Source organism: Suricata suricatta, chromosome 8 (assembly GCF_006229205.1).
Source record: "Suricata suricatta isolate VVHF042 chromosome 8, meerkat_22Aug2017_6uvM2_HiC, whole genome shotgun sequence".
NCBI classification, from domain to species: domain Eukaryota; kingdom Metazoa; phylum Chordata; class Mammalia; order Carnivora; family Herpestidae; genus Suricata; species Suricata suricatta.
The window spans coordinates 91,331,635-91,349,969 of record NC_043707.1 but is presented as its reverse complement, the minus strand read 5'-3'; the positions used below and the strand labels follow the sequence as shown (position 1 = coordinate 91,349,969).

Genomic DNA, 18,335 nt, shown 5'->3' with positions numbered 1-18,335 from the left:
CTTCATACACAGGAAGATCTCCATTCAGCAAATTTTTAAGTACCTGCTTGCTGCCAACATTGTTCCAAGTGCAAGGAACAGAGCCAACAGCTAAGAACAGAGGATCCTTGCTTGCAGGGAGCTTATGTTCTGGTTGTCAAATAAATGTAATTTCCTTTTATGCTTTTTTATTGGAATGTAACATATGTACCATAAAATACACCAATCATAAGTTGTAACTTGCCGATTTATTGTAAAGAAAATGCGTCTTTTAGTCACCACTCAAATCAAGAAGCAGAACATTCACAGTGTCTTCTGAGAAGACTTCCCTGGAAGATCTCTCCCAATCACCATCCCCTTTTTTCTCCCCAAAGATAACCTCTTTATTGATTTCTAATACCATAGATTAGTTTTGTTATGAGCCTTTCATAAATGGAACCGTATGATATGTATTCTTTAGTGTCAAGCTTTTTAAAAGTGATTTTATTTTTAAGTAATAGACAAGTATGGGCCTCAAACTCACAATTCTGAGATCAAGAGTCACAAACTCCACCAGCTGAGTCAGCCAGGTGCCCCTAGTATGTTGCCATTTTTTTTTTTTTTACCTCATTGCGTTTGTGAGACTATTCTATGTTGCGTTAAAATACAATTTCTGATAGTGAAAACGATTAGGAAGAAAATTAAAGAAGGTAATGGTACAAGTAGTAAGAGGTGGAAACTTTAGTAGGGTGGTCAGGGATGAGCGTTATGAATGACAAACGGTTAGCCTGTGAGCTGGATAAGAGCATTCCAAGCAAAGAGAAGGATTAGAGGTAATAAATGAAACTGACAGGCTTTAGGAAGAGCGGGAAGACCTTGTAGGAAAGTGAGAGAAGATGAAATCTGAGAGGTAGGGAAGGGTTGGATCATAGAGGGTCTCATGACTGGAGCATTTTATTCTAAGTGTAAAAAGATGGGAGGAAGAGATGTTTTTGATGCCCTTCAGTTTTACCATGAGCCATTTGTGAAGGATGGGAAGTCCTTCCATTTTACTCATCAAAGAAACCCCATGGAAGTGGGTAACTGTTGGGAATTAGGGGAAACATTAGCATGTTGGGAGACCAAATCTTCTTTTGTAGTGTCAGGATTTATATTAATTCAGATATATAATGTGTTTCCAAAATCAGATTTAGTATACACTGTAGAAATTAGTCATCTATTCTACACTCTAAAAATATTCTTTGAAGTAATTGTTCAGCTTCTGTTAGAACCTGTTAAAGAGGAACTCCTTGGGGCGCCTGGGTGGCTCAGTCGGTTAAGCATCTGACTTCTGCTCAGGTCATGATCTCACGGTTCATGGGTTCAAGACCTGCGTTGGGGTCTGTGCTGACAGCTAGCTCTGGAGTCTGTGTTTGGATTCTGTGTCTCCCTCTCTCTCTGACCCTCCCCTGCTCACTGTCTCTCTCTCTCAACAGTAAATAAAAACATTAAAAAAATTTTTTTAATTAAAAAGAGGAACTCCCTTTTCAAGAAGCAAATTGAACAGCTCTAATCCTTAGAAAACCTTTCCTAATATATATATTTTACTTAAACCACCTTCGGCATGCATGACCGGCTGGCTTAGTTGGAAGAGCATGTGACTCTTGATTTCAGGGTTGTGAATTTGAGCCCCACATTGGGTACAGAGCTTACTAAAAACAATAAGTAAACTTAAAAAAAAACTACCTAAATTTTTTACTTTTGTTTTTTACTTTTGTTTTTAATTTTTCTATGTTGAAATCAAAATACCTGTAACACTGATTCTGGGTCCCTACAGAACTGACAGTTATCACCTGTTACCTGTTGCCTCCCTTTCAGTATTCATGCAGTTGATTTTTGTCGGTTTGTTTTTTCACATATAAGTGCAGGGCTTTGAATTTATTTGAATTTATTCCTGTCATGATCTCTGGAGTTAGAGTTAGTCCATCATAATGTTCAGAATTTTTTGGATGTAATTCTTTCATCCATCAGTTAGCTCTCCCTACTATGACTATGCTTTTGGCAGACTTGATCAGCATATTAGTTAAGCATTATATTCTTTTTAAGTTCATTATGATTATTTAGTGTTATTGGCAGTCTTATTTTTGTTACTTAAGGTTCCTGGGGGAGTTCTTAATAGGATTTTCTGAAATTATGGATAATTGACTTACCTTGGTCGTATTAGTGATTTAAATTTCCTAGATGGAGTATTAAGCTATATTTTTATTTTTTAATTTTTAAAAATGTTTATTTTTTTTTAGAGAGAGAGACAGAGGATGAACAGGGCAGGAGCAGAGAGAGAGAAAGATACAGAATCCTAAGCAGGCTCTAGGCTCTGAGCCAGCAGCACAGAGTCCAGTGCAGGGCTCGAACTCACAAACTGAGATCATGATCTGAGCCGAAGTCAGATGCTTAACTGACTGAGCAACCCAGGCACCCCAATTTTTAAAGTTTACTTATTTATTTTTGAGTATGAGTGAGAGAGGGAGAGAGTATGCAAGTGGGGGAGTGGAGACAGTGCAGAGAGAGAGAAGGGAGAGAGAGAATGTCAAGCAGGCTCATGTTGTCAGCACAGAGCCCAATGTCGGGTTTGGATCTCACAAACGGTGAGATCATGACCTGAGCTGAAATCAAGAGTGGGATGCTTACCCAACTGAGCCATCCAGTTACGGTGCCCCAGTTAAGCTGTATTTTTAAAGTCAGGAATTAGGATTTGTAAAATCAGTTTTAAACATGGTATCTTGGTAAAATAATAGTGTTGTATTGCAATTCTGGAATGTATAGTGCAGCATATTGAAAGGGGCTTTTTGTGTTGGACTGAAAAAGAACTTGGGGGCATCTGGGTGGCTCAGTCGATTAAGCCTCTTACTCTTGGTTTTGGCTTGGGTCATGATTTCATGGTTTGTGGGTTCAAACTCCACATCGGGCTCTGAGCTGACAGTGTGCTGACAGTGCAGTGCCTGCTTGGGACTCTCTCTTCCTCTCTGACTCTCTTCTACCTCTCAAAATAAATAAATTTAACATTTTGAATAGTTTTTTTAAATGTTTATTTTTGAGAGAGATTGCGAGTGGGAGAAGGGCAGAGAGAGAGGAAGACACGGAATCGGAGGGAGGCTTCAATCTCTGAGCTGTCAGCACAGAGCCCAATGTGGGGCTCGAACCCATGAGCTGTGAGATCATGACCTGAGCCAAAGACAGACGCCCAACCAATTGAGCCACCCAGGAGCCCCAAAATTTTAAATAGTTTATAATGGCCTGTAATGTATGTTAAATCCAGAATCAACATTGGAAAGTGATTGAATTTTAATTTTTCTGCTTACTTTGCCTCTGTGATAGAAGTTCTAGTGAATAGTAAAATGATTAAAAATGAATGCAGTAGGAGGGAGGAAAGAGAAAGGAGATTTATATAGTCCACATTTGAATAATATATTTACAAAGCCTTATTTACCAGTTTGAGTCATTCTACCTGATTGAGATGCTAGACTCCATTAGTTCTAGAGTTGACCTTGCTATATTTAAATAAGAGAATAACTTTTGTCACTATATTGTATACCTGAAACTATATAACACTGTATATTAACTATACTGGAATTAAAATAAAAACATAATAAAAACATAAATAAAACTAATCTGCTTTATTACATTCTTAAAATTTTTTTTTGCCCAGTAGGTGCAATGTGCCAGTTTCCCCCTAGTTTTTTCAGTTGACTTATTGAATTTTTCTGGTTATATTTAATGTTTATCCTGTGGTTAAAATGGCCCATAATTTTTCAAAGCTTTTTACTTTTAAATCATCCAACCCAAGAAAAAAACTGAAGGAGAAAAGAATCGCATGGAAATGGTTAATTGCATTTTACTACTTTCGTATTTTCTCTTAAGAGTGGGGTTATTGTTTATTCTTGTAAAGGTTCATTCTTTAAGACAGAAAAATGATGGGGCACGTAGGTGGCTCAGTCGGTTGAGTGTCCGACTTCAGCTCAGGTTATGCATGATCACCCTCATGGGTTCGAACCCCGCATCGGGCACTGTGCTGACAGCTCAGAGCCTGGAGCCTGCTTCAGATTCTGTGTCTCCCTCTCTCTTTGCCCCATCCCTGCTCATGTTCTGTCTCTCTCTCAAGGATAAATAAACATTAAAAAAGAAAGAACACTGGTGTGGTTAGTGAACATATATTTTGGAAGAAAAGAAGTAAAAATCAAACTATATTAATTACTTTAGTGGAAGACTTTCTCAAATTCAATAGAATGGTAAAATACCTCTCTCTTTCCCTGTACCAAAGATAAAACATCCCTTAATTTACTTTTGTAGTCTTACTTTTACCTGTAGATAAACATCCTTTAGATGGAATCTATTATACTGTCTGTGTATCTCTTGTTTTTTTTTACTCAGAAGAACAGATCCTTACCATGTCTTTAGATTTACTGAATCCCATTTAACAGGGAGAGCTACCTTTTCAGGTGTATTTCCCAACTAGAGGACTAGGAAATAAGGAATTTAAAATTACCCACTTTCCTCCTTGCTTCCACTGCCAGTTCTTTGTCTTTCTATTTGGTTTAATGGATCCTTTGTTACACTGTGCTCAGCTAAATATTGTTTTCTCTCTCTCCCTTTTTTTTTTCCCCTCCAGGCTACTTCATAGACATAAAAGTCAGTATTTAACTGGAAAGGAAGCATCACTTAAAATTCTCTCAAACTCCTAATTCCAAAGAACTGATAACATTTCTCCAATGAAGAAAAGAAGTGACTGACTGCGTGTTAAAAGTATTCTGGCACTGTTCTGTTTTTTTTGCTTCGTAGATTTGAAGAAAAATTATGGAGAAATGGCACTTGATGACAATTGTGGTCTTAATAGGACTAACAGTACGGTGGACAGTTTCTCTTAATTCTTATTCAGGTAACACATTTTTTACTGTTTAAAAGATGGGCAAATATTTATTCCTAGACTAGTTTCTTCTTCTTCTTCATTATCTTTATTTGGTAATAGTTTATAGTTATCTGACTGGGACAGAGAAGAATTTGAGGCTTTATTGGTAGGGTCAAGAAAATACATTTAAACATTAAATTCTAATAAATAGAATATCTATAAGAGCTTAATAGAAGCATAGGCTTTGTGACATGAGAAAACAAAAATGTATTCTAATGGAGAAGATGGCAAGTTGAGAAATGATTACATATCAGGTATTGAAGAGAGAACCAAGGTAGTACATCAAGGTGGGAGTGGAATCAAAGGAGCCCTTTTTTTGTTTAGGGTAGAGAAGCCATGTTGTTAGACTGAAGGGAAGAGACCAGTGGAGAATAAGATTGGGAATGATGTGGGGCGCCTGGGTGGCTCAGTCGATTAAGCCTCTAACTTTGGCTCAGGTCAGATCTCACGTTCGAGGGTTCGAGCCCCACATCAGGCTCTGTGCTGACAGCTAGCTCAGAGCCTGGAGCCTGCTTCCAGTTCTGTGTCTCCTTCTCTCTCTGCCCCTCCCCCACTCATGCTCTGTCTCTCTCTGTATCAAAATAAATAAAACATTAAAAAAAATTAAAAAAAAAAAGATTGGGAATGATGTGAGAGAAAGAGGGAGAATTGATGGTGCTGGACAGGGAATAGGATTCAATTTAGCCCTATGAGTATTTATTTAGCACGCTCATGTTCCAGGCACTGTGCTAGATGCTAAAAATACAAGGTGAATATCCAGTACTGAAGGGGTCCATAGTTTAGTAGGTAAGTGGTCACAGTACCATGTGTTAATTATGACTAGAAGTATTGGTAAAGTACAAAGGTAACAGAGAAGTGAATGATTAAGTTGCATTAGAGAAGACTTCAGAGAAGATAATGTTTGAAGATTTGAAAGATGAGTTGGAATTTGCTAGGCAAGTGAAATGGGGAACATGTGCAAAAACATGGTAGGATGAGAGCATGATTTTTAAGTCGTCAGTATTTGAGTAGCATCAAAAGAAGGAACAAAAAAGATGGGGAGGAAGTGGCTCAAGATTAAACTCCACAATTAACTTGGCAAATTATTTGTATTTTAGAGAAATAGCTTTATTGTAATGAAAAAAGAATCATAATAATAGAAGTATGAGCCACCATTTTTTAAGTATTTACCATATGCTAGATGCTGAGCGTTTTCTTGTGCTTACCACAACCACTGGAGATAAGAAGTATCTGTAATTTACAAATGGAAAGTGCGATAACCGATAAGTGATAATGGGGTTCAAATATAGTTTTATTTTATTCCAAAATCAGTGTAGGGCACTGCTCTGTGTCTTCTGAGAAAGAAATTCTGAAGTAAGCCAGTTAAAACGATAGATAGACGAATTTGAGGAATACTGAGGAAGTAAAACCACTTGGATGCAGCAGTAGACTTGGGTTCAAATTAGATCTTCCACTCTCACCTGTTAGCACCTGATCTTGAGGAAGTTAATTAAGCTCTATGAACTTCTTTTACAAAAATACCTCTTCTATAAAGTGGGAATATTAATATGTATTTTATTTTATTATTATTTTTTACATTTATGTATTATTGAGAGACAGAGAGAGACACAGCACGAATGGGGTAGGGGCAGAGAGAGAAGGAGATACAGAATCCAAAGCAAGCTCCAGGCTCTGAGCAAGCTGTCAGCACAGAGCCTGATGCGGGGCCCAAACCCACAAACCATGAGATCATGACCTGAGCCGAAGTTGCTCACTCAACCGACTGAGCCACCCAGGTGCCCCTAATATGTATTTTAACAAGGTTGTGGGAGTTACTTGAGATACTGTAGATGAAATGTATTTTCTTTTTTAATACTGTAGGAATAGAATCAGCATATTGATGGTTCACAACTATTATCTCGTTTGATCCTTATATTAGATCATTTAACCCCAGAATGTTTATTTTGCTGTGCAACAAAAAAATGTCTTACCAGTGATCAAGTTTTTAGATCTGACTTTTCGGGTGACCAAGAATAATAAATTGTCTCTTCCTATGATATTGTGATTTATAAAAAAATGTATGTTTGGTCTTAGTCCTCCTTCTGGCACTAACGACCCTTGGAATTTTCTAAGTGAAAGTGAAAATTTTCTTTTGTTGTGGTAGGGACTGGCTTTTTGGACCCACCTATGGATGGAGGCTGGTTGCCTGGAAAATCAAATCTTGTGACTAGAGGGTTGGAACTTTCAGTCTCACCCTCTGATTTCCAGGGAGGGGAGAGGGGCTTGTATCAGTTGAATCAGTCACCAGTAGCCAATGATTTTATTAAATGTGCTTTTGTAATAAATAACCCAAAAGGAAGATGGCGTTTGGAGAGCTTCCAGTTGATGAGAGCATGGAGATTCAGGGGGAATGGAAGCTCAGCCCTCTTTCTCCACACCTTGCTCTGTGCATCTCTTCCATCTGCTGTTTTGTGTCACATCCCTTTATAATAAACCGCTAATCTAGTCACTGTTTCTCTGAGTTCTGAGTGATGCTCTAGCAAATTAATTGGACCAAAGGAGGAGGTTGTGGGAACATCTGATATATAGCCAGTTGGTCAGAAGTGCAGGTAATAACCTAGACTTGCGATTGGCATCCAGAGTTAGAGGGGGGTTTTGGACCCTCTCCAGCTAGTCTGTCAGAATTTGGGCTGGTGACTGGCATCAGATGTGGGGGAAAGGGGTAGCCTTAGAGTACTGAACCCATAGCCTGTGGAATCTGATGCTATCTCTGTGTAGATAGTGTCAAAAATGAGTTGAATTGTTGGGAGATGGAGTTGGTGACTGAGAATTGCTTGTTTGATGTGTGGGGGAAACACCGCTAAGCCCACATTGTAATTGGGTCCCTGAATCACCCTGTCACTTTCCTAGAGAAGTTGGCAGTCAGGTGTGCAGGGCGGACTTATAAATGTGTACTTCATTAAAATAAATGAAGTAGACTGGGAACACAAGAGACTTACAGTTCAGACAAGAAAGGCTTAGAGTATAACATTAAGGATAACAAACATTAAGTTTGTTCTGAAAGCAGGGTGTGGAGGGGGAGGATTTACTGGGCAGAAAAGGAATCCTTTTTTCTTGGCTAGAACCAAAGTAGGCAGGTCCTGTTTCGTTCAGTCTCTCTCTAAGCTCATACTCAACCTGAGATCTTGCAAAAAAAAGTTCAAGAGATGAACCAGAAAACAATTGTGCCAGTTCCTGATCAGATCTTATCTAGGGCTTCCTTACTAAGCTCTTTCTTTTTAATGTTTTATTCATTTTTGAGAGAGAGAGAGAGAGAGAGAGAGAGTATGAGCAGGGGAGGCTCAGAGAGAGAGGGAGACACAGAATCTGAAGACAGGCTGCAGGCTCTGAGCTGTCAGCACAGAGCCCATTGTGGCTCGAACCCACAAATCACAAGATCATGACCTGAGCCAAAGCTGGATGCACAACCGACTGAGCCACCCAGGCACCCTTAAGCTTTTTTAGTATTGAAGGAGTTCCCAAGTGGGAGGGTCCCTATTATCCTAAATACTTCATAACTTTTGAATTTTTACCACTCCCGAAAATGTGAAATGATATTTTTTTGTGGTTTTAATTTGAAATTCCTTCATTACTAAAAGATTGAGCATATTTTCATGTTTACTGGCCATTTATATTTTCTTTTCTGGGATATTTGCTCTGCCATTTGTACATTTTCACTAGATTTTTTTTCATATATAGTCTGTATTTTTTTTTTCTCATGAATTCTATATTCTGGAAGCCAACCTTTGTACATCTCCTTTGGGTTATCTTTTTGCATCTTAAGGTGTCTTGATGAGAAGGATAAAATAATGAGATTTATTAATCTTGTTCCTTTATGATTTATGCTTTTTGTATCTTTAAGAAATCCTTCCCTACTCTAGTCACAAATATATTTTCCTAAAATTTTCTCCTAAAAGTTTTAAGATTTGTCTTTCCTATTTAAGTCCTTATCTTCTTAAAATTGAATTTTGTGTATAACACGTGAGCTAGGGATTTATTTTATTTTATTTTTCACATAGATAATTAGTTGTCTTAACCCATTTACTGAACAGCTTATCTTTCCCCACTAATCTGCATTACCAGTTCTGTCTCAGGTTTTTATATATGTATGGGTCTGTTTCTGACTCTGATCAATTGGCCCACTACTGCTTTGTCTTATTACTATAATTTTACAGTAAATCTTGATACATTGTGAGTCAAATTCTCCCACCTGATAGTTCCACTTCAGGAATGTCTCAGCCATTGTGGGCTTTGCTCTTTCATACTTAGTAGGCTGAATTTCTAAAATGGCCTCCCAAAGACGTCCTGCTCCATCCCCAGAACTGTGAAAATGAGATTCCAATTTTTTTGCTTGCTTTATTTTTTTCTACCCTTTTATTCTTCACCCCTGAATCCCTGTGATTTAGACCTGACTAACCAGTTTCTCTCCCTAATTCCACTTTCTCTTGCTGGTTTGCAAGTTATACTTTATTTTGTTCTTTCAAGGTGTGGTGTGGAGATTTTCACCTGCATATTTAACTTAACAAAGTCTAAAATTAAAAAAATTTTTTAATGTTTATTTATTTTGAGAGAGAGATAGCAAGCAGAGGAGGGACAGAGAGAGAGGGGAACAAAATCCCAAACAGGTTCCACACCATCAGCTTGAAGCCCGAAGCAGGGCTTGAACTCATGAACCATGAGTTCATGACCTGAGCTGAAATCAGAAGTTGGGCACTTAACTGACTGTGCCACCAGGTACCCCTGAAAAGTTTAAAATTAATATTTATCTCCTCTTTCTGAGCAATGCAAGGACCATAAAATGCTTTTTTAAAAAAATGTGTTTATTTATTTTTGAGAGAGCAAGCAAGCGTTTGGGGAGGGGCAGAGTAGACACAGAATCTGAAGCAGGCTCCAAGGCTCTGAGCTGTCAGCACAGACTGAGCCACTGAGCCACGCTGAGGACCATAAAATGCTTCAACTCTAGTTATAACCTCCGCACCATTAAAATGTTATTATTGCCTAGAATTTTAGACCTAATTACTGTTGGTTTATATAACAATTCATATTTACTTATGTTTCCCCTTTATTTCTTTTTTTTTCTTTTTTACGTATTGCATCTTCTTTTGAGATAATTTTCTTCCTGAAGTATATCTTTGGGTGGCTTTAAATATTAAAATATTTTTTAATGTCTGTTTCTTGAGAGGAAGAGAGAGAGAGCAACTGTGTGTTTGAGCTGGGGTGGGGCAGAGAGAAGGAAACAGGATCTTAAGCAGGCTCTGCACTGACAGCAGAGAGCCTGATGCGGGGCTCAAACCCGCAGACCATGAGATCATGACTTGAGCCGAAGTTAGACACTTAACCAAATGAGTCAGGCCGGTGCCCTAAAGATTTTATTTTTTAAACAATCTTTATACTCAACGAGGGGCTCCAACTCAACAACCCTGAGGTTGAGTCACATGTTCCACCAATTGAGCCAGCCAGGTGCCCCCTAAGAAAAATTTTTTAAGTAGGCTCAAAGCCCAGTGTGGAGCTTGAACTTAGAACCCTGAGATCAAGTGCAAGTGTCACATGCTCTACCCACTGGGCCATCCAGGCCCCCTGGGAGATTTTTTTTTTTTTTTTTTAGTCAGAGCCTGTTGGTGGCTTTTTATCTGAAATGCCTTTATTTTGGATCTTCAAATTTACTCTAGGTATGGAGTTCTGTGTTAACAATTATTTTCTCAAAGAATTTTGAAAGTCTCATTCATGGTCTTTTAGTTTCTGTTGCTGTGTTCAAAAATCAGCTGTCATTTCAGTCATTACTACCTTTGTAGATAATTTTTCTTTTCTCTCACTGCAATTTCACTATGATATATCTAAGTGTGGGTATTAAAAAAATTTATCCTCAGGATTTTGTGGGATTTCTGACTCTAATGAATGGTAACCTTCTGTTTTCATTCTGTTTTCTCCTTGTAAAACTCTAGTTAGGCATATTAGATCTTTGATGTTTATTAATTCACCACATATGTATAGGGTGCTCATGCCAAAGGCAGATAATATAGTAGAAAATAAAACAGGCAACAATCTCTTCATCTCATTGAGTTTATATTTTCAGTTCTCTCTTCAAATATTGTATCTCCTTCATTTCTGTTTTCCTTGTGCAACTCTTTTTTTTAATGTTTTGTTAATTTATTTTTTAAATGTTTGTTTCTTTTGAGAGAGAACATGATCAGGGGAGGGGCGGGAGGAGAGAGAGAGAGCGAGAGAGAGAGAGAGAGAGAGAGAGAGAGAGAGAGAGAGAATCCTATGCAGGCTCTGTGCTGTCAGTGCAGAACCTGATGCAGGACTTGATTCCCATGAACTGTGAGCTCATGATCTGAGCCAAAGTCAAGAGTTTAGATGCTTAACTGACTGAGCACCCAGGCACCTCACTTGTGCAGCTCTTACTAGATATGTTGAGTCCCTTCATTCTACCCTCTATGTCTCATAATCTCCTGTATTTCTCATCTCATAGTTTTTCATACTGCTTTTTTAATAATCATCAGATCTGTCTTCCTGTTCATCACTTTCCTTTTTAATTGTTTAATCTGTTTTTTAACTGTCCACTGAATTTTATAATTTTAGTTATTGGTTTATTTCCTTAAGTTCTATTTGTTTCCTTTTCAAATCATCTTCATCATTTCTGATTATCTCTTGTCCTTCAGCATATTCCCAGTGTCGTCTTTTATATCTTTAAACATAGTAGCCATACTTATTTTATATTCCCTATCAGAAGATTCTAATATCTGCAGTCTTATTTCCTGGTTTGTTGTTTTGCAGACTCTAGCTCATGGTATTTTGTTTCTTCATGAGTTTAGGGATTTAAAAAAAAATTATGAGCTTATGTTACTTCAAACTTTTATCTGTGAGAATCTTTGAGTCCCTAGTTCACTATATATTTTTCCACAGAGGATTTAGGTTGCCTCTTGCTAGGTACTTTGGGCACTATTAATAAAAGTTCATCTACATTTTCCATCATAAGGTTTCTTTGGCTGTAAACTTGGTGTGAATTCAGGCCTCACACTGGGTGAATGCAGGAAAATGTTAGGAATTTTCAGGAGACAGTTTTCTTGTACTACAGGAGCCAAGGCAGAGGTAAATACTATCTTCACCATCTCCCCCAAAGCATTATTTTTTATATCCTTGTAGATAGTTCTCTGACATTGAAGTTTTTACCTGTTCAAGTACTAGGTTTTGGCTCCTTATTCATTGCTTAGAGCTTCTCAGTAGCCAGGCCATAGGCCATAAAAGATCATTGAATACCCTCAGGACAAGTGCTTACTTGTCTGGATCTTATACTTTTTTTGTTGTTTCTGGCCCTTAAGGAATTCTCTTGTTTTGATGCTAATTCAGCCATACCCCCCCCTGTATTGGAGGTGTTTTTCGTGATCTTTTAAGTCTGCCAGGTTGCTGGAAACTGCTCTCTTACGTATTTTTTAAAACTCCAAAAGCCTCTTTGATCTTTATAAAATATTGATACAGATGGTAGTTATTCTGCAAGAAGAAAACAGCTTTGACCACTGATTTCCTTCACAGAGAAGGAGAATTAAAGGACGTTGAGAAGAAACCATGAGGGAGGATTAGAACCTGGATGCCAGGAAATCAGAGAATTTTAAGAAGTAAAGACTGGGCTTCAGTGGCAAGTTTAGATGTGTCAAGTAGGGTGAAAATTAAAAGTAGACAAAAGATACCTAGGAGGCCATTGTGAGCCTTCTTATCAGACTATAGTAAGTTGAGGACTAAATGGTAGTTACCAAGTGGACATAACAACTCTTAGGAAGTTTGTGAATGGAAGGAGGGAGGGAGTTTGATAGCTGGAATGAGGTAAGGTGGTCAGCGGAAAAGCCCAGTTAAAAGTTATGTGAAATACATTGTTTATGTTACCTTTGCTTTCAGCCCATAACTGGTCCCTTTGATGGTCATTTTCCTTTCTTCCTTCAGCACTATTTTATTCCTGATCATTATTTAGTTTGTAGTCTTATTTATAATTTTCCTTTTGTCTTCTAATTTTGACAGATATATTATTTTCCTTGAACTTCTCTTGTTGAGGTAAAGTTGAAAAAAACTAAAGTTATGGAGTAGAATAATTTAAGAACTCACATTACTGGCATATATAATCAAATGCTTAATGGGAATTGAATAGAGGATAGCAAGCATATATAATAATTTTCTATCTTTGTGACTTACATACATTATTTATTCTAAAATTTCTCTACTAAACTCTGACTTTACTCAGTTACTTCTCTTATCTGAAAAATAGGACTCCTGCTTATTTTAAACTTTGCTTTTTTTTTTTTTTCAAGTAGGCTCCACTCAGCCCACTGTGAGGCTTGAACTCACAACCTTGAGATCAAGACCTCAGCTGAGAAAGAGTCAGACTGAGCCACTCAAGTGACCCTAAACTTTGCTCCTAAATTGTCCCATAAGAAAACCAGCATGATGATTACTTTTGGGTTACGGTATAGGAAAAGTATTGTTATTGTACAGTAGTAGAATATTTGTAGGCATCTTTCTTAGGTTATATATAATTTTTCATTTTTTAGATGAGAAGAATAAAATGCTAAGCCCTAAGAAATATTGTGACTCTGAGTTTTTAACCCCATCATAAAGAATATGACATTTTTAACACATAGGAAGAACTTCTATATCATATGAGGCTGGGAGAATTAAAGAATTGAGTATGACATCTGTGATTCTGCTGGAATTTTTTTTCTCTCAATTAGAATACTTTTTTGTTATTATAATTTCTTTTTAACATGCTTATTCTAGTTTGCTTTTCATTTATCTTCTTTTAAGATTGTAATTAGGAAGCACTCAAGTAAGGAAGCTCAGGTGAGCTTGCTTAGTAGGAGTCCATTATTTCTCCTTTGGAAGGCAGCTGTGCTCATCACTATACCACCAAGGCCCTCTCCTTGTTTCTCCTTTGGAAATGAATATATTGTATAGCCAAACTGCTGATGTGTTTTGTAATTTAAATTTTTCTAGAATGTATACCCCTTACATATTTACATTATACCACTTACTTAAGTGCTGCTTATGTAGCTTTTACAGACCTAAAAATAATGAATAAAGGTTTTTTGAAAAGATTTTATTTTTATGTAATCTCTACATCCAACGTGGGGCTTAAACTTACAACCTCGAAATCAAAAGAGTTGCGTGCTCTACTGATTGAGCCAGCCAGGCACCCCAAAATATTGAATAAACATTGCTTGTTACTTTTAAACAAGCATTGTGGAGGAAACACATTCTTTTTTGTTTGTTTAAAGTTTATTATTAAAAAAAATTTTTTTTAGTGTTTATTTATTTTTGAGAGAGAGAGAGAGCAGACAAGCAAGGGAGGGGCAGAGAGAGACACACACAGAATCCAAAGCAGGCTCCAAGCTCTTACGCAGAGCCCGATGCAGGGCTTGAACCCACAAACCACAAGATCAAGACCTGAGCCCAAGTGAGCCACTTAAGCGACTGAGCCACCCAGGCGCCCCTAAGGTTTATTTTTTATATTATCTACACCTATCATGGAACTAGAACTCATGATCCTGAGATCAAGTGTTGCATACTTCATTGACTGAACCAGCCAGGAGCCCTGGGGAGTAAACAAATTCTGGTTTTAGTATGTTTCTTATTTCTTGTGGGGATTTACCATATCTCTGTACTTGATCCAAACTGTTACTGATGTTTTTTGAGCAAATAGCAACATATGAACCAAGGAAAGTTATTTCATTCTAATACCCCTTTCCCCCTAAGTTGTATTGGTTATTTAGGAGGGATAGGCCATAGAGAATCTTTTTTTTTCTTCCAGCATATTAGTTATTGGTAAAGTATGACTGCTCTATTGAATTGGTTAGCTTCTCTCAAGTTCCCCATTGCTATTTATGATGTTTCTTCTTGCCAAGAACATATCAAAAGGGGATTTTTTTCTGGAAAATTTTAGCCAAATTCTTTTCTCTTAGAATGTTTAAAATTTAAATGTAAAGGCAATTAGAATGTCTTGTTATCAAAGAAACTACTTGCTTTTTAAGTTATAAGATAATTTTGAATAGTTCAACAATTAATAACATGAACATTTAAGTGATGCTTAAGCCAGCCCATTTCCCTGAGAACAAGACAAAATTGAAACTCTGTAAATCTATATTAGTGTGTTTTCTTTATGTAATTCTGATTCTCCTGTAAATGAATTTGTAGAATTAATCACTATGGAAGGAATCCTTTTTGTCCTTCCCAGGTGAAACTCCCATAGGTACAGTTGGGTTGTCCTTCTGGGTTGCTTTAAGGGCACTTTAGCAGTTTTAAAAACTTAAGTACTAATTTCATAGCCAATGTCAGCTGGATTTATTGAAGTAGGTCAGACTCTGGATAGAAACTTGTTTTTCAACCCTAAAGAGAGTCATTATCCATTTTTCTATTTGTTAGAGAATGGTAATAAATTCTTCCACATTGACCACAAGTCTAGAGCAATTTCAGAAAAATCTAGATCGGTGGATTTTTTTCAGGTATAGGAAATTAACTAAGATCCTCTCTGACTTTTATTGTTCCAGTGGAGCTAAACAAGTAAAAGCAAAATAAACATAAAATAGAAATCAGTTCCGTCCCCTCACAAAAGAAACCATACACTATGGTTGTATTCCTTAAAATAGAAACAAACAGGGGTGCCTGGGTGGCTCAGTCAGTTAAGCATCTGACTTTGGCTCAGGTCATGATCTCATGGTTTGTGGATTCGAGCCCCATGTTGGGCTCTGTGCTGACAGTTTGGAGCCTGAAGCCTGCTTTGGATTCTGTTTCTTCCTCACTCTCTGCCTCTTACCCACGTATACTCTGTCTCTTTCTTTCTCATAAAAATAAATATTAAACACACACACACATGCATACACACACATTCCTATCCTTTAAATTAAACATACAAAAATCACAATTCATTGGGGATATATTTTTCCATCTTTTTTTTTTTAAATTACAGGTTAATTTTAGTTAAATAAGATTTTTTTTTAAGTTTACTTAGTTTGAGAGAGGGAGAAAGAGGGAGCTCATACAGGCAAGGGAGAGGCAGAGAGAGAGAGAGGCAGAGATAATCCCAAGCAGGCTCCATGCTCTAAGGGCTTGAACAGGGTGATGACCTCAGCCAAAATCAAAAGTTGGACATTTAACCACTCAGGTGTCCCAATTAAATACGTTTTTAATGAAAGTATGCACTGTATGCCTAGCAATATGTTTCCTTTGAACTCTGGACAATCACATTCTCTTGTGTCCATAGGGAACTAAAATTCTTACTTCGGTAGCAGTTAGAAAATAGTATAGTCATGTGACCAAATATGTGATACTGAAAATACAAGTATTATGAAAGTCAATAATCAGTGAGCAATGTGTTTTTTTTTTTAATGAGAGAGAGAGAGAGAGAGAGAAGGAGAGGGGCGGAGAGAGGGAGAGAGACAATCCCAAGCAGGCTCTGTGCCATCCACACAGATCCCCACGTGGGGCTTGAATTCACAAACTAAGATCATGACCTGAGCTGAAACCAAGAGTCAGATGCTTAATTGGCTGAGCTATCTAGGTGCCTCAGTGAACAATGTGTTTTTAATTTATAAGGGAAGGTTTCAGGGAGGATTTGGAATTTTGAGATGATTCTTGAAGGTTGGGTATTAATTGATAGAAGGGATGCATAAGTAGGGAATAAGCAGCATGAACAGAAGCCTGGAATTTCAAAGTGTCAGACAATTACTTAAAGATGTTTTGGGCAAGAACCAATAAATGGGCATTGTGTTATAATTAGTTGGCATAATTGCTTGGTTTGCCATCACTGATGTCACAGTTGCACATCTGGTTAAGTGGAAAATTGGACTTAAAATTTCAAATCTCTTGAACTTGAAGTTTTTGCTATATCACACTGGTTGTCTCAACATCTATGCTTCAACGTAATTCATTGAGAATCTACTAGGTCCCATTACATCTGAGAACACAAAAATGAACCATATTTCAAAAGATATGGTATCTTTTGAGAGAGAGACAGAGGGGTGTGTATGTGTGTATGTACATGTGTTTATGTACTGTGCGTAATTCCTTTTAATAGTCACACTCTATATATATGCTTTGGAGGTGTTAATCTGCTTTTTTGCCTGATTATCTCAATGGTGGGATTATCTCCTTGGGTGGAGATGCTAGCCATTTAAGAATATTGGTATAATATAGCCTTTAAATGCAAAGGCCTTATTTAATGTAGTTTCTAAAGCTGAAGAAAATCTGGGTTTTTTGAGTGAATTTTTTGATTTGAGTGAATGTTTGTATATCATTCTACAGCATGGCATTAATTAATTCCCAGTGGGTCAACGAGTATATTTCTATGTGATTCTCAATTGCTGATTTAAAAACCTGTGCTTCTCACAACTTTTTAGTCACCTGCTAGCTAAATAGTAGATGTTTAGTATTTCCTCAATGGAATTAACTTTATGTCATTTAGGCTAATAACCTACCTAACCAGGTTGCCAGGAATATAAAACTGGATGATGGAGCCAGTTTCCCTGGGTTCAAATACGTACTCTGCTACTTGATGCCTGGGTGACCATTGCCTCTTTTTTCAGCTGTAAAGTAGCGATACTAAAAATACTTACTTCATTGTTGTATCTGGAGCATATTATTAAGGACCTATTATTCTGTATTTTCTGTTTTGAAATAACAAAAACTGTGCCTGACAGTTTTTATATCATTCATTTGACAGCAAAGCCTGACCTAACTAATGTCTTTGTCTTTTTTAAACATTCGTTTTAAGGTTTATTCACTTCTGAGAGTCAGAGACAGAGTATGAGCGGGACAGGGTCAGAGAAAGAGGGAGACACAGAATCTGAGGCAGACTCCAGGCTCTGAGCTGTCAGCACAGAGCCCACTGTGGGGCTAGAACCCACATACTGTGAGATCATGATCTGAGCCAAAGTCAGATGCTTAACCCACTGAGCCACCCAGGCACCCCTGCTAATGTCTTTATCACATATAGTCTTTTGGTTCACTACTGAATCTTATTATTTATATTCAGTTTGCAAAAGCCCTTTGTAAAACATAGATACTAATTTTTATTGTTTTATGATACTTAGTGGACAATCTTGTGAAGTAAAAATAAATTGGATATTTTAAAATTAGCATTAATTAATTAATGTTAATAATATCTTGTATTTATTGAATGATTACTGTGTGCCACATCCTTTAGTAGGTATTTTATATCATTATCTTATATATCCCACTAGTTCTCTAGGTAGTTCCTTTTTTTAATGTGCTAAGGTTAAGTAATTTGTCCAAGGTCACACAGTCACTTTGTGTGCTAACAGTGCTAGGATTCAGACCTCATCTCTGCTGTTTTTGATAATTTTTATGATTCTTTTCTTTAACCTACACTGCCTATATAATTTAGAAAATTTTGGAGGTGCCTGGGTGGCTTGGT

The 18,335-nt window shown here is 37.3% G+C and overlaps 1 protein-coding gene across 3 annotated transcripts in view; it reads left to right on the top strand.

Annotated features, from left to right (window-relative positions):
• ALG6 (ALG6 alpha-1,3-glucosyltransferase) overlaps nt 1-18,335 on the top strand; it is a 64,741-nt gene that overhangs the window by 747 nt on the left and 45,659 nt on the right. For 2 of the 3 annotated variants that reach the window (XM_029948337.1, XM_029948335.1), the window contains exon 2: nt 4,604-4,870. In XM_029948337.1, coding sequence (XP_029804197.1) covers nt 4,789-4,870 — 82 coding nt within the window. In that variant the 5' untranslated portion in view covers nt 4,604-4,788. The remainder of the gene's footprint in view (nt 1-4,603; nt 4,871-18,335) is intronic. The other variant, XM_029948336.1, reaches the window with a different exon arrangement.